At 30.5% G+C, this 17,335-nt stretch overlaps 1 protein-coding gene across 1 annotated transcript in view; it reads right to left on the bottom strand.

Annotated features, from left to right (window-relative positions):
* The window catches only part of LOC113387711 (regulating synaptic membrane exocytosis protein 1), a 330,281-nt gene that overhangs the window by 67,620 nt on the left and 245,326 nt on the right, over positions 1-17,335 (bottom strand). Inside the window, exon 4 of the mRNA XM_026625078.1 lies at positions 1,896-2,150. Coding sequence (XP_026480863.1) covers positions 1,896-2,150 — 255 coding nt within the window. The remainder of the gene's footprint in view (positions 1-1,895; positions 2,151-17,335) is intronic.

Genomic DNA, 17,335 nt, shown 5'->3' with positions numbered 1-17,335 from the left:
CTCAAACTTTGATGAATTTTTAAAATTAAACTACTTGTAGTAAGCCCGTAATATTTCAGTAAGTTCTATAAGACCGTGATATATATCGCCCAAAAAAGTTCCATGAAAATCGGCCTAAATTTTTTTTTCGACAGTTAATTACAAGAAAACAGTTCGGTAGATTTTCACCTAAAACTAATCAGTATCATTCCCAACTAATATCTTTCGAACAGTTTTTGATTTTTTAAAATCGGTTCGGTAGTATGAGCTTAAATGTGGACGAAAGGTTCAACACTTTTTTTTTCAAATTACAAAGAAACGGCTCGGCCGATCGTCGCACAAAACTGAAAAACGATAATCCTCATCGAGATACATCAAATGGTTTTTAAATTTCTGAAATCGGTTCAGGCGTTTTTGAACAAACGTCGATGAAAGTTCTAATTTTGATAAATGCCAAAAAGACCATACTAATTTTTGCAAACTTTGACGAATTTTTAAAGCTAAACGAGTTGTCGTAGCACCGTAATATTTTAGTATGATCTAGAAGACTATGGTACCTACCGTCAAAAAAATAATAATAAAAATCGACAAAAAAAAATTTAACACCTTATTACAAGGAAACGGCTCGGCCGATCTCTACCAAAAATAATCAGGTCGATTCCCAACCAATATCTTTCGAACGATTTTTGAATTTTCAAAATCGATTCAGAATTGCGGGCTAAAACATGGACGAAAAACTTTTCACAAATAATCAGGCCGATCGTCGCACAAAACTGACAAACAATAGTCCTCATCGAGATACGTCAAATGGCTTTTAAATTTTTGAAATCGGTCCAGCCGTTTTTGAGAAAACGCAGATTTACGGCAAAAAATCTGTTGGTGCACACGCACACACACACACATACTTTTTCCAAATTTGGTCTCATTCGATTCAGAAACGTCGAGAAAACAAAAAATTAGCGAATCGGATTTTTTGATGAAAACATAAACTTTTCCTTCGGGAAGTTAATAAATGCAAATATGTCAGCAATCTCGTAGTTCACATACTGAACAATTTAATTCGTGCTCTAATTCTATTATCAAAAATAATGAAGAAAATCTTATAGATTTATATCGTAAAATAATTGAAACTGTATTTCTCGATTATATTTTTTTATAAATGTTTATTACATAATCAAATTCTTATTCAAAGTTTACATGTTATAATATATAGCTGAATGTACTATGTATAGTTTGCTATGAACAGTAAACCAAAAAAAACATGTTATGATATATTTATGTTAAACCGGCACAAATGTAAAGCTTTTATATTATTCCAATTCATATATGTATTAAAACTCATTTTATTAAAAATATTTACTTCTTAAAGAGCGTGTCCTTAAAATTGAAAATCAATCAAGATATTTTCATCAGATAGCATTCCTATATTCGCATTAAATTTCTAAAATTTAAATATTCACTATTTACCTAATTTAGAAGAGTTCAACAATGAAATAAAAATTATTTAACAATTACATAGTATTACTGAGAAACTTAAAACTATAATCCCTTTTTAATATTTTCTCTTAATCTAAATAAGAATTTTCAAATTTCTTTCAACTTTTCATATTTAAAAAAATAAACGTATTTCAAAATCATTTTTTTAAATCAACTTCTTCATTTTTTTTAAGTTTTCATAATATTTTAATTCTGTGTCTAAAACAATGATTACATTGAACTTTTGTTTACACACGATTCAAAACTAGTTAGCAATATGAATATAATATAACAAGATTCATCCATAGGCTACATTATACTACATGTATAAGTCTATACATATAGTTTGTAGTATAATGTCTATGAATTCATCACTTTATCATATAGTTAAAATACATTAGGTTTGATATATTGTTGTTCAATTTATCATATTTACGTACCTTTTCTAGTTCCTTCAAGGAGGCAGGTGATACATCAGAATGCCTACGAAGTTCCGGCGACCTCGGCGGAGCTAAACCGCCACCTCCTGGGACTCCAAGCCCCATGCCGGTACTTGGACCGAGTTTTACGTCGCTGTGTCTACGTTGGAGTCCTTCCAAGACAGGTACATCTAACAATGAGTCTGTAGAATCCTGGGGAATGGCACATGCACGCGATGCTATTTTTCGACGACACACACTGCATCGCCATGTACTCTGAAATAAATTGAATTTTTCTCATATGGTATTCAACATGATACTGAGACTAATATATGATTCAATTAGTTAATCGTAAGCAAGTTGGGGACTGCCCATTAAACGCGTGGTCTTTTTCAAGCATTTTAAACCATCACCCCCACTCCTTTGTCATATGTGGTCTATAATTACCCATGAAATCTACCACACAATCGTGATTTAAAACTAGTGCATGGCATCGTGCCTTAAAGCAAATTGCTGGATCTTCCCGTACCATAATTAAATATTCGAGGGAAAAAAATCAGTAATCAATAAATATTCATCAATGATTATTAACGATTGTTAACATTTTCAAATAGATAATTATAATCACTATATATTTTATCGTTTCTAAGATATACAGTGACGAATCATCTCTCAAAACACTTGAGAAAGATTACATTAGCAAAAGGTGCCGAATAAATCCATCTGGAATATATTTCGTACGATTAGAATAACGCATTTGAAATATATACATTTTCAAACTGAATTGTAAATTTAAAATTCATATTTGAAGTATAAAACTTTGCATATTTTTGAAAATTTAATTTTTTTTTTTGAAAAATCTTGGTACGGAACCCAACAGAATTGTAACAAAAAAATTAGTACTCATTTTTAATAAAATCATAAAATATCTGATAATTTGATGTGCATACGTCTAATGTTCAACCATTCAAATCGATTGATTTTGCGCCCGAAATCGTGGACAAAAAATTGTATCCAAACATACATACATACTACACACACACGCACACACATGCATCCATTTTTTCTGAGGTATGCCAAATTGTTCTGAAACCTTTGAAACGTAAAGATATGCAAAAATTTACATTTTCGACTTTTTTCCGATTACTATAACTTACCCTACAGGAAGTTAAAAAAAAGAAACAATAATTAAATTCGGGTAAAAATGAATACACGTGATATCTTATTAAAAGCCTTCTCTTTATGTTACTTTGTGATTCTTTTGTCAAACTCTTCTCCCCGTTTTAAGCCTCACGTAATTAGTAAAAAACCTTAAATTCAAATTTAGTTTGAATTATAATTTATGATTTATTAATCAATTATTCATAATTTTTCATTAATATTCATTATTATTGATAAATTGACTGAATATATACACTTTATGCAACTGGCTTTCAAAGAGTTGTGCGATTGCTAATAATTATATTTTATGTAAAGTGATATAGATATAATACGATTGTAAACAACTTCAGCATTATTAGCACGGATAAATAATGAATTATTACATTTAATAACCAGAAAATCTGTGCTATATCTATAAACTAATAGTCTGCCATCAAACTATTAGGTTATTGATATTATAACTTTTGAAATCTCACCAGAAACTAGATAACGTTTATCAATAAATAATGAGTTGATAATAGTTAATAGGTTATAATACAATATTTCCGAATTAAGCAATATATAATTTGTTTATCTATTTGAATTATTTTTTGGATAATCTGTCGGTGATGTACATTCCTTTACGTAGTATTTCTGTAAGACGACTTCGTAGTTTACCTTTTTTTTTCTCATGAGATTTTTTATAATTAAATATAACGTACAATTATAGTTGTACAAAAATGTGACAATTTACAAGAATAACACGCAACACTGAAACCACCAGTAATAACTCTTAAAGTGATTTTTGAAGCAGACGGAGTAGAAGATGCTTTCATTGGCAAATTCGAACTCTGCATTTACGAAAAACTCTGCGTTAAAACGTATGGAGTAAAAAAAATGGTTTACATTACATTACATAAATCATTTACATTGCTTACTTTCTCTTTTTTTACTTATTATGCTCTCCAAGAATTTATTCATACATTTTGACATCAAAATTGACTATTTGAAATCATATTTATTGTATTTAAATTATTATCTCAAGTAAAAATCTGCATCACTACTGCAGATCAAGATGGCCAACATGGAAATGGTGGTCGCTAATCAACGTCCTAACTCGAAGCTGTGGCCAGCATTAAGTAATATGTATCTCATTTAATACGTAACTAGTGGTGTATAGCATCGTGCCTTAAGGCAAGTTGCTGGAACTTCCCGTACCGTGACGAAATGTTCGAGGAATATTAAATGTTTTCAAATAGATTACTATAAATAAATACTGTACGTAACATTATCTAATGTTTATAATAATTTTATAAACTGAATTTCAAAATTAAAGTTATTTATTTAAAAGTATATAAGTGAGCTTTAAAAATTTAGCAAGAATTAAAATTAAAATCTAAATTATTTTTGATATGCAAAAATTTTTTTATTGTATTTTTTTCCAAAAGCAATTGTTTCGTCAACACAAGCAGAAAGTTTTTTGAATTATTCAAATCGGATGCTCATAGTTCTCTGAAAAAAACTGCTTGTACATTTAGCTCCGTATCTTTGAAACGACTGGACCTGCCTTTGCCAAAAACTAATCACCACTTCTCCCCATCATTACGAACTGAGTGTTCTTTAGATCATTCAAATCGGATGCTCCATTCTCTCAAAAACTCGATTTTTTATTTTTGGTACTCTTTGCTCTGTACCTCCGTAATGGCTGGACTGAAAACTAATCAGCACATCACCCTATCAATAGGAATCGAATGGTTTTTGAACCATTCATATCGGTTGATCCGTGCGTACAAAAACGTGAAAGAGAAAATGCGGACATACAAAACACGCACACACATCCATTTTTCTGAGGTATGCCAAAATATTCAGAAACCTTCAAAACGTGAAAATATGCAAAAATGTTCATTTTCGATTTTTGGCCCATTACTATAGATATCCTACGGGAAGTTATTAATGAAATAAACTACAAAGATCTGATTTATTATAAATTATTTCTATATATTTCAAATTTCATTATGTTTATATAAATAAATGGCACCTAAATGATCAAATCACACAATGTACAAGGATTTTGGTCAAGAGATTTGACAGTGCCATTCGAATAGTCCATTTGGAATCTGGTTAAGCAAATCTAGTGAATAATGTGATACTTGACTGTCCTCTAAACACTAAATGTCGAGCGACAGCAAACAAAATATTATCCGTATGCGGGTTTAATTAGCGCGGTTGTCCACGCGGATACGAGTCGAAAAGTCATGAACGCAATTACAAACAAGTACTACGCAATTGCGCCCAAGGTTCAGGACTAATATATACGTTATACGTGCTGTTCGCAGTGCAATCCGGGGTTGTAGTTTTGCTCTGATTGTTGGGCAGAGAGTTTAAACTTCATTGATGACATTAAATTAAAATGATGACTGAAAATTAATTAAATGAAAACTATTCAACCAAATATAGTAACGCATAAGCATGCATACACACACATTATAAGCACCCAGCACCAAATTGCTGGAACTTACCATAGCGTAATTTCAGATTTTTAAATGCTTTAATTTTTTTTGAAAATTTTGATTTTTATTAACTTCCCGAAGGAGAAGTTTATGTTTTCATCAAAAAATCCAAATTGCTAATTTTATGTTTTCTCGTCGTTTCAAGCCATTCTGAATCGAATGAGACCAAATTCGGAAAAAGTATGTGTGCGTGTGCGTGTATGTGAACAGATTTTTTGTCGTAAATCGTTTTCTTGAAAACGGCCAGACCGATTCCAAAAATTTAAAAGCCAATCGATGTATCTCGATGAGGATTAGCGTTTCTAAGTTTTGTGCGACGATCGGCCGAACCGTTTCTCTGTAAATCACAGAATAGTGAAAAAATTTTCGTCCAAGTTTTAGCCCGCAATTCTGAATCGATTTTAAAAATTCAAAAACTGTTCGAAACATATTGGTTGGGAATCGGTCTGATTAGTTTTTGGTAAAGATCGGCCTGACCGTTTTCTTGTAATAAGGTGTTAAAAATTTTTTTTCGACGATTTTCACAAATTTTTGTTTGGCGGTAGATACCATAGTCTTATAGATCATACTAGAATATTACGGTCCTACGACAAATCGTTTAATTTTAAAAAATCGTCAAAGTTTGCAAAAATTAGTGTCGTTTTTTTGGAGTTTGTCATCGACGAATGCTCAAAAACGCCTGAACCGATTTCAAAAATTTAAAAGCCAATCGATGTATTTTGATGTGGATCATTTTTTTCTCAGTTTTGTGCAGCGTTCGGCCGAGCCATTTCTTTGTAATTTGGAGAAAAGTGTTAAACTTTTTGTCTACCGAATCAATTTTCAAAAATGAAAAACTGTTCGAAAGATATAATTTGGGAATGATACTGATTAGTTTTAGTTGAAAATCTAACGAGCCGTTTTTTTGTAGTTAACTTAAAAAAAATTTAAGCCGATATTCTTGGAACTTTTTTTGGCGATATATATCCTAGTCTTATAGAACGTACTCAAATATTACGTCCTTACAACAAGTAGTTTTATTTTAAAAATGCATCAAAGTTTGATAAAATATGAGTAGTTTTTTTTGACGTTTGTTAAAATTAAAATTAGATAATCTACTTGGAATAACGATGCAGTGTTCGTTCGATTTCAATTATGTGTAATGAATACTTTTAATCGCTCATAAATTAATTTATTTCTATTGATTAAATCGATTATTTATACATATCGGGAAGTTCATGTAACTTGCCTCAAATCAAAATACCAATATCAACTAGTTTTTCAAAGCAATCGCGCAGTTATTATAAAGACGAAATATCAAAGCGCTTAAGCGATGCGGCATCACAGTCTAGCAGTTGAACATTATAAAAATTGGTACGAAACCGATAGAGATGTGAACAAAATTTGTAGTTATTATTAAAATCTCTATTAAATATCTGATAATTTAAAGTGCATATGCCTAATGAACTTTTTTCATTAGATCTCCAAAAGCTCTGAAATTGCTTTTCCAAAAATTTAACAAATTCTTTATTTCGTCAATACAAATAGAATGTTTTATTCACATCGTACAGTCCGTTCTCTCAAAATTGTCATTGTTGGCACTTCGAAACGGCTGAGCCTATCTTTACCAAAAACTAATCTGCACGTATCCCCATCATTAGTAATCGAATGTTTTTAATCATAAATCGGCTGATCTGTGCTTTTAAAATCGTGGACAAGAAATTGTATCCAAAAATACGCACATACGCACTACAAAGACACACACATACATCATTTTTTTCTAAGGTTTGCCAAAATGTTGAAAAAATTCTAAATTGAAAAGTTACATATATAAAAAAATCATTTTCGATTTGTTTGGGATTACTATAACTTACCCTACTGAAAGTTAAAAATAATGATAATGAAAAATACTCTCTGTGGCAAGTATGGGGATAATTATCTATGATGGTGTTGTCATTTTAAGCGGTGCTAAATACTTTGTATCCAGTCGATTTTGAGTACGGAATTTGAAAAATCTAATATTCTTAAAATAATTCATCGATTTTCATCAATACTAAAATTACCCTAAATCATTTATGTTACCTTACACGACAATTTCTTGTCCGTTTAACTAACGCTTTTGTTATTTCTTGTCCGTTTAACTGAACATATTTGGTTATGAGGCGTAAATATGATATGCGTAGATTTGACGCTATTTAGTCTCAATCCTCCGCAGGGAAAGGCGTTTCTCAGCTTTGTTCAAATGATACTAAAGAAGATGTGAAGCGATCATAGGATTATCATTGGAGGCAATGATGCTTGTATCGTCAGCAAATGTCTCCATGCTTGTATCGTTAGTTGGAGAAGAATCTGACATGTAGATAACAAACAGATTTGGTTTACAAAATAATGATTCTTTTAGATACTTTCCATAAAAGATTTCCATAAAATTTTCTATTCTCTAAATGAAATTTAATTATTAGAAATATTATATATTAAGAATCCAAGATCTTGCTTGAGTTATATTTGAGCAGACAAACAAAACTCCAAATTTATTTTCATTTCTCAATAATTTAATGGTGATTTTGATATTTAAATAGGTGATTATGTATATATTGAATTCTAGTACAATATCAATTTCGTTAAATTGGCAATGTCTAGATATGAGGAAATACTAGAAAGCGAGCTTTTTGAGAAGATAATGCGGGATGATTATCTGGTTTAGGTATAAAAGAAAAGGTAAAAAGCTACCTAAAATATACTATATTTTATCATTAATATCTAATTACCTTTTCTGGGGATTTTATTACCATTTTAATGGAAACTATAAATATAATAAACATTGCTTATCCAAATTTGTCATGATATGCTATCGTCATTTAGAATTAGCTACAAATGCACAACCAAGTTCCAGACTTATCGCTTTTAGTAAATATTCATTTTGGTCTGTTAGCTAAATAATTCATAATTAATTAACTAGCTAAACTCTAGCTATTGAATAGTCTATGAAGTAATTTTTTTGTTGATATGTATATATGTATGTAATCACAATTTTTTCCTCCAATTTATTTATAATATCAGTCCGGGGCCTATAAAAGGTGCGTTTCGGTAAATAGTCGCCATACGAAGTAAATGAGCTACCCAGCGCATTTAAATCTTGTGTACTGGTCTTTTGTATACACATTATATTAATGTATATTACCCTTTCCACTCGATAATTGCAGAATTAATACCTATTTTTCGGCGGCATCCGAGCGGACTGACAGTGAATAACGACATATTTTTATAATAATTATTTGAATTTGAATAAAATTGTTATTTTGGCAGATTAGTGCAGTATACGCTTTTGGTACATCAACCAAAACAGATGTTGCTTTCTTGATTTAATGATGCCAGTAGTTTCCCAATGAGCTAAATATTTCAGTATATATGTATTACTATTGTTTGCAAAATGATCTTGAGAAATAAGCATGGTGTCTATATTATTGATTTATGGTAAACACTTCAGGTTATCAGTGTCATCATTTAAAACAATTGCACCCACAAAGCAAATTTTTTGCTAGACATAATTTTGTTTTATTTCTTAAATTCTCTTATAGTATTGGAATTGTATCATATTATTAGAATTCTGTTTATGAAATGTAAGTTGATATGTTTTAGTTTATATAAATCTTTTCTGAATTAGTATTTTATGTGCTGCAGCATCGGTAACAAGTACTCCAAACAAGTCATTAATTGAAGCTAGATTTTGTTATGCGTAGTCACTTTTTTATGTACAAGCGTTTTACTTTTAAGTTCAGGAGAGCCTGGTAATCGTTACTGGTGCTTAATTTGTTTTTCTAAAGTCAGATTGAAAATCTAAGTAGCTTGTTAGAATAAAGCTTCAATAAGGGTTTCTGCGCTTGTTATGCTAAGCTATTTGCTTGATTATTCTCTTATCATTCATCATTGTATTCGGAGTATTTTCCATGTCTATTGGTTCATTAGCCGTGTTTGATGTTTCTTTGATTAAATGATCGAGTACATCATCTCCCCCATGGGGAAACATTTTACAAATATTCTCACGGAGAAGATTCAGTAGGATTTTATCACTAGTGACAGATGAAATTCAAAAATATCCTACCGTAGTATAGAAGATAAAATATGTTTTTTTATCGCTATGTTTTCATATATCTACGAAATCATTCGCACAAATATATAAACTAGTGGGGCGAATGGCATCGTGCCTTAAGGCAAATTGCTGGAACTTCCCGTACCAAAAAATATTTTTTTTAAGAAGATTAACATTTCTAAAAAAAATACCTTGGAAAAATTAGATTTTTGAGAAACTATAAATTTTTGACAAATTGACTTTTGAAATATTTTGGAAATTCTGAACTTTTTTGCAAAGCTTACTGCTTCAACTACATAGAGGTAAAATATCGAAGCGCGTAAGCGCTGCGTCGGCGTCTAACGGATAAACGTTGCTATGGAACCCATAGAAATATGAACAAAATTTATACTTATTGTTAAAATCTCTATAAAATATCTGATAATTTGATGTGCATATGCCTAATGATCATTTTTGACCGCCAAATGGAATTTTTATTACTTTTTTTACTAGATTTCCGAAACCGCTTCTTATCAATACAAATAAAATGTTTTTCCGTTATCTTAGAAACTGAGTTACCGTTTGTGGCACTTTTTTCCCCGTATCTTTAAAACGGCTAGACTTGCCTATGCCAAAAACTAATCAGCACGTCTCCTTATCGACAGCAATCGAATGTTTTTTGAATAGTTAAAATCGGTTGAGCCGTGTTCCCGAAATCGTAGACGAAAATTTGTATCCGCACATACACACACATATACACATACATCCATTTTTTCTAAGGTATGCCAAAATATTCAGCAACCTCTGAAACGTAAAGATTCATAAAAATTTCCATTTTCGATTTTCTTGCGATTACTATACTTACCCTACGGGAAGTTAATAATTTGTTTTTATCCGTTATTTAGGATAATTACAAAATACTAATATATATCATAAAAAAATATTTAAAATAATTTAGAGAATAGATTTAGAGAAGTAAATTGTGGAGTTGGGCGGAATGTATTTTTTTATTATTTTTCTAAAATTTGTCACCTGTCCCATGTCTTATTTTTAATTTTAAAGAGAATTCACAAAACAATAGCGTCAACCAATGCAAAATATAAAATTTGTGGACACTTTTTTCACAAAGATAATGTTGTATATGACCTTTGTATAGTATTTTGTAAGAAATATATTTCAGCGGAGTTAGAATAACTAATTATTTGATTTATTTCTTATTAAATTGGTTTTGAAATTAACTTATTTTCTCGTTAACTTTCCTTCAAATTTTTTTTTTAAATGAAAAAAAAAAATCAAAGATTTTACAGTTTTATCACGTAACTAAAAATACACGTGATGTTTGGTGAGTGAGGAGGGGTAATTTTGAATATCACCATGTATCACTAAGGGGGAGAGGGGGTCCACAAATCCTTAAAAACTTGCTCACGTGATTAATGGACGTCCCCTAGCAGCGTTGCTTGATTTGAGGCGATGGCTAGCTACACATCTTTTGTTCTCTATTTTCAAATATCATTTTAAAAAACTCCTAACACTACTTGTTTTGAGATATTAGTGGAGACCTTTTTACCTAGCAACCTCGCTTTACCCTATTTATTAAGAAGTTGTTTGGTAGTGTAAATCATTGCAGAATAGTAATGTTTTACATCTATATGGTAGAAGTATTTATAAGCATTTGTTAAGATTTCATTTTGTAAATTATTAAAAAATTTTGAAAGCCTCTGAAAAATTATTTAGATTTAAATGTATAATATTTAATAATCCGAATTAATTACTAATTATATTATTTCAATTTTGTGAGCAATTTAAATTACAACTAATTAATGGATTCTGTATCTCTGAGTTAAATTAATCATGCTTAAATGGATCATACATATGCTTTACGTTCAAAGCAGTTTATTTTGTGTGAATCAAGACAATCAAATTAAAAGCCGCAGGTATTATTGTAAGGCTTAATTTGAAATGTAACTTGGAGGTTGGAGGCATACCGCATAGAACTGATGCTACCCGAGAAAGTGCCGGCGCCATCGAAGAAGAGAGATATCCATGTCGAGATGGATATGTGTTTGCGATTCGTTTGCATAATTAAATGTCAATCTTGTGGAGGAAACAACGATTGCACAAACCGTAAATGTACCAACTGTTCGCAATCGACTGCTTTATGTCTGTTTCAGGTTCATTTCAGTGGCATCGGCGCGTGTAATCCACAGATACGGCATGAAAACCGATGTGAACGCTGTTATTTAATTAAGATTCGGCCAAATGTTTAACGTAACTGGCAATTTAAACTGCACAATTTACTTATGACATAGACGCTTATGCGCAATTTGCTGATGCTTTGGCATATTGACTCATAATTTTATAACCAGTCAATTTAATATTTAACAAATATAATATGATTATGAGCACCCAATCATACACTGAATAATTTAAAAATAAGAGTTACTCTCTATATTTTAGAGAAATCATTAACAAAGACAATGAGGCAGACAAGGAAGTAGTGATGTCCCATTCAAATCATTTAATTTAAACAACCTCCGTTCGCATTTTACTCGATCCAAATCAAATCATTTCTAGCCGAGAAATATTTATTTATTCATTTGTGAACTTTTTTTATTTTTTTATTTACTATTATCTTTAACATTTTTTACATCTTTGTAAAACGGCGGTGTCAGTTAGTCCTTTTTACCCCAACCACATGTAAGCCCTTTAGTGGACGTTTTTAAGCGCGGATCTTCAAGTCCCTCTCTGCATCATATTTATATAATTCTTTATATTTACATAATCTTTTAGGGTAGTTATAGTAATGGGCCGAAAATCGAAAATGAACATTTTTGCATATCTTCATGTTTTTGAACATTTTGGCATACGTCAGAAAAAATAGATGTGTGTGTGTGTTTTGTATAATATCAGCATTTTTTCGTCCACGTTTTCGGGCGCACGGTTCAGCCGATTTAAATGGTTCAAAAAACATTCGATTCCTTATGATAGGGAGACGCGCTGATTAGTTTTTGATGAAGGCAGGTCCAGCCTGCAAAGAGTGCAGAAAATACAAATCGAGTTTTTGAGAGAAACGAGTATCCCACTTGAATGATCTAAAAACATTCAATTTGAAATGATTGGGAAAACAGGTGATCAGTTTTTGGCAAAAGCAGGTAAAACCATTTCGAAAATACAGAGCTAAATGTGCAAAAAATGGTAGTTTTTGAGAGAATCAAGCGCCCGATTTTAATGATTCAAAGAACTTTATGCTAGTTTTAACAAAATAATTGTTTTTGGAAAAAAAATGTTGTTTCAAATTTTTTAAATTTTTTTTTGTATATCGAAAATAATTCAGATTTCAATTTTAATTCTAATATACTTTAAACAAATAATTTCAACTATTTCACAATGATACAATATTTATAAAAATCTATTTTAAAACATTTAATATTCCTCGAACATTTTGTTACGGTACGGAAAGTTCCAGCAATTTGCCTTAAGGCACGATGCCATACACTAAATGAAAAAAAATGTTGTTTCAAATTTTTTAAATTTTTTTTTGTATATCGAAAATAATTCAGATTTCAATTTTAATTCTAATATACTTTAAACAAATAATTTCAACTATTTCACAATGATACAATATTTATAAAAATCTATTTTAAAACATTTAATATTCCTCGAACATTTTGTTACGGTACGGAAAGTTCCAGCAATTTGCCTTAAGGCACGATGCCATACAACTAGTTCACTTTTTAATTCCACAGTATCTATATACTTATATATAAAATAATCAAATGTAAAATAAAGTAATAAAAAAAAACTTCAAAAAATTCAAAAGAGTGTTAAAGGTGATCAACCTTTACTAAATATAAAATTTATTAACATTGAAAATTAATTTAGTAAAAAACGTCCACAAAAAGTCGATAATGGATGAATTATTGATCAGGACAGAAATGATTAAATTGGGAAGTACTGTAGAACGGTGAAAATTGAGTGTTGCATTTATGTATTTTTCAAACTTTGAAAAAATATAAGAAAATGATCAAATAAAAAAATTAGTTTTAGAGTTGAAAAACTCTTGTTAAAATGATTTTTTAATACAAAATTGTACTTTTTTATAAGCTCCCAATAAATTTCAGTCAAAAACACTGACTTCAGTTTACTGACAGAAATTGATATGAAAAATGTTGCAACTACCATAATAATTATTACAAAATAGGATTTTGTGGTAAGAGGGTGAAAATTTAGAGTTATATGTATTTTTATATACGAATTATGAAAAAATAAAAATTGACCAAAAATTTTTCGGAGCGGCTTTTTGAACATTTGTTCAAATCAAAATAAGCAAAAAATTTTCGCTGGCGATATAATTTCATTCTTTGAACAGCAGTAATATCTGTCTTGTCTAAAAAATATTTTTCATTTCAATAACTTCAAAGATTTACAGAAACTACGAATAATATAAAAATTATTTCAATAAATTTACATTTCGTATACGGCACAACTCTTGCATTTGTTTTTTATTTTCATTATAATTATTTACGGGGGACGGATAAACTATTCTTCTGATTCAGGCATTTTTCATTAAATCAAGATTTGTACTTCGATGTTACTTTAAAATATTCATTTATCAATGCCAATTTCCTTGTTAATATCGGTATGCACACAACGTTGATGCCGATACGCATACAATGTTGATACCGATACGCATACAACGACAGATCTTTATTCACGTACACGACGACTAATCACAATCGATCCGTGTAGAAATGATATCATCGAGAGCGAATGACGAATGATTGGCACTCGACTCGGCCGTAACGCACTTCCGTTGCATTCGTACGAATTTACACCCTTGTCGCGCCTAAAGAAGTTTTACTTCAAAAAGAAAAAAAAAACTAGCTGTAAGTGGAATTCTGTCTTAAGACAATTAAGGCATCGTGCCTTAAGGCAAATTGCTGGAACTTCCCGTGCCAAAAATTATTATTTTTTTAAAAACGATTAACATTTTTGAAAAAATTTTACTTCGAAAAAATAAGATTTTTTAGAAATTTTAAATTGGACAAAAAATTACTTTTTTTTGAAAAAAATTTTTTTTTTTAAAAAAATTTTTAAACAATTTTTTTTGTAAAAATTTTTTTTTGGAAAAAATGTTATCTTCATTTTGACATATTTTGGAAGATCTGAACTTTTTTTCAAAGCAATCGTACTGCTTTAACTGCATAGAGACAAAATATAAAGCGCGTAAGCGCCGCGTCGCTGTCTAACGGAAAAACATTGGTACGGAACCCATAGGAATGTAAACAAAACTTATACTTATTGTTAAAATCTCAATAAAATATCTGATAATTTGATATGCATATGTCTAATGTCTAATGATTATTGTTGACCGCCAAATGTTATTTTTTTTAGTTTTTTTTACTAGATCTCCGAAACCGCTAGACCTATCTTCATGAAAATTTGATCAAATCTTCATCCTGTTAATACAAGTAAAATGTTTTTTGAACTATACAAATCGGGCGCTCCGTTCTCCTAAAAACTGAGTTACCGTTTTTGGCCCTTTTTACCCCATATCTTCGGAACGGCTAGACCTGCCTTTGACAAAAACTAATCAGCACGTCTCCTTATCAATACGAATCGAATGTTTTTTGAATTATTCAAATTGCTTCATCCGTGTTCCCGAAATCGTCGACGAAAATTTGTATCCGAACACACACACACATGGACGCACACACACACACACACACACATACATCAATTTTCTCCAAGGTATGCCAACATATTCAGAAACCTCTGAAACGTGAAGATATATAAAAATTTTCATTTTCGATTTTTTTGCGATTACTTACCCTATGGAAAGTTAATTATAAATAAATCAATTTATCATCTCCAGAACATTAACAATCGTCATTTCATTTCGAATCAAATTCCAAAAAAAAAAATAGTTGCCAAATTTACACAAAATTGAAAAAGTGCTCCCGCATAGTCACAGTCTAAACGCATTTGCAAATAATTCTGTGCGACATTTTCACTTATACTGTGCTCAGCTTGGCGGCATTTTCACATTTTTCAATAATTTTCACAAAATTGGAAAAGTGCTCCAATACACAAACAGTCTAAACGCACATGGGTAAACATTTGTACCAGAGTGGCGCTTAGACTGTGCTTAGCTTGGGTGATTTTTTGAATTTTTAATCCAAAAATACAAAAAAATTTTTTGGAAAAAAAATTAGAAACAAAAATTTTTTTTTTCCAAAATCAATTATTTTGTTGAAAAAAGCAGAAAGTTCTTTGAATCATTTAAATCGGACGCTTAGTTCTCTCAAAAACAGCCATTTTTTTTAAATTTAGCTCTGTATCTCCGAAACCTCTGGGCCTACCTTTGCCAAAAACTAATCAGCACATCTCCCTATCAATAGGAATCGAATGTTTTTTAAACCATTCAAATCGGTTGATCCGTTCTCTCAAAAACTCGCTTTCTATTTTTTGCACTCTTTGCTCCATATCTCCGTAACGGCTGGACCTGCCTTTGCCAAAAGCTAATCAGCACATCTCCCTATCAATAGGAATCGAATGTTTTTTAAACCATTCAAATCGGTTGATCCGTGCGCCCGAAAACGTGGACGAAAAAAAGCGGACATACAAAACACACACACACACACACACACACACACACACACACATCCATTTTTTCTGAAGTATGCCAAAATGTTCAGAAACCTTCAAAACGTCGAGAAATGTAAAAATTTTTGATTTCGATTTTTGGACGATTACAATAACTTACCCTACGGGAAGTTAACAAGTTACAAGTATTCTATGATCAGGTCAATATAGCAATAATTCATTTAAAAAAATGAGTTCTGATATTCTGAATGCTGCAGTAATTGGTATCACATATACCATAAACTTTTATCTCAGTGTTTTTCCAAATTACATAAAGCAGCATACCATTTGATAGGTAGTATATAAATATGTTATACCTCCTAATATATATATGTTCGATCATAAAGTTAGATAACACAATATATTTATTGCATGTTATGTTGATATAATATATTTTAGATGGAAGCATGAGTCGATGATCTTCTTAGAGACATTATTAGTAATTATAGAGTAAACAGTATTAAGTACTAGGTACATGCACTAAATAATATATTTCACAATAATTTATAAAAGATTCAGAACTGAGTAGATCCAAAACTTATTTCTAATGCCATTTAAATTATTCTTATAACAAAAATTAATGATTATTCTCCAGACATTTTTCAATAAAAATTAACTATATTTTGCTTTTTCTAAAGTAAAGTTGCAAAAATTGTAATTTTATTGACGCCCGATTTTGCTAGAAAGCAATTTTATAAAACTAAGTAAAATCAGAGCTCCGTTGTAACTTTTTAGGTTCGTGTTAAAATTTTATGCAGATTGCATAATATTAAGTTTGAAAATTTCGTAATAATTAAAATCACTTAATAAACAATTATATTGCGCAGTGGGTGTTTCATGGTGTAATGATTAAACTAACGAACTCGTGTGGACAGAGTCGTGAGTTACAATCCCGTATTAGACAAAATGACATCGTGCAGTAGCGATTTTCACTTCAAAATTTATGGCACTTTGAAATATAGATCAAAAATATGTTTCCAATTGAAAATTGATCATTTTGAACACTGCTGTGTGAAACGACAATGGAAAATCTTTCACGCTATTTTTTGAGTTGGAGTTTAACTCAGCTTACGGATCTACCCTAGGGCAGTACTGCTCATTATTTATTACACAGTATC

The sequence above is a fragment of the Ctenocephalides felis genome, unplaced genomic scaffold, assembly GCF_003426905.1.
Source record: "Ctenocephalides felis isolate EL2017-DRISC unplaced genomic scaffold, ASM342690v1 CF-g0.4_SCAFFOLD_03572, whole genome shotgun sequence".
NCBI lineage: Eukaryota > Metazoa > Arthropoda > Insecta > Siphonaptera > Pulicidae > Ctenocephalides > Ctenocephalides felis.
Note: the sequence above shows the minus strand (reverse complement) of the source record. Positions and strands in the feature narration are given on the sequence as shown.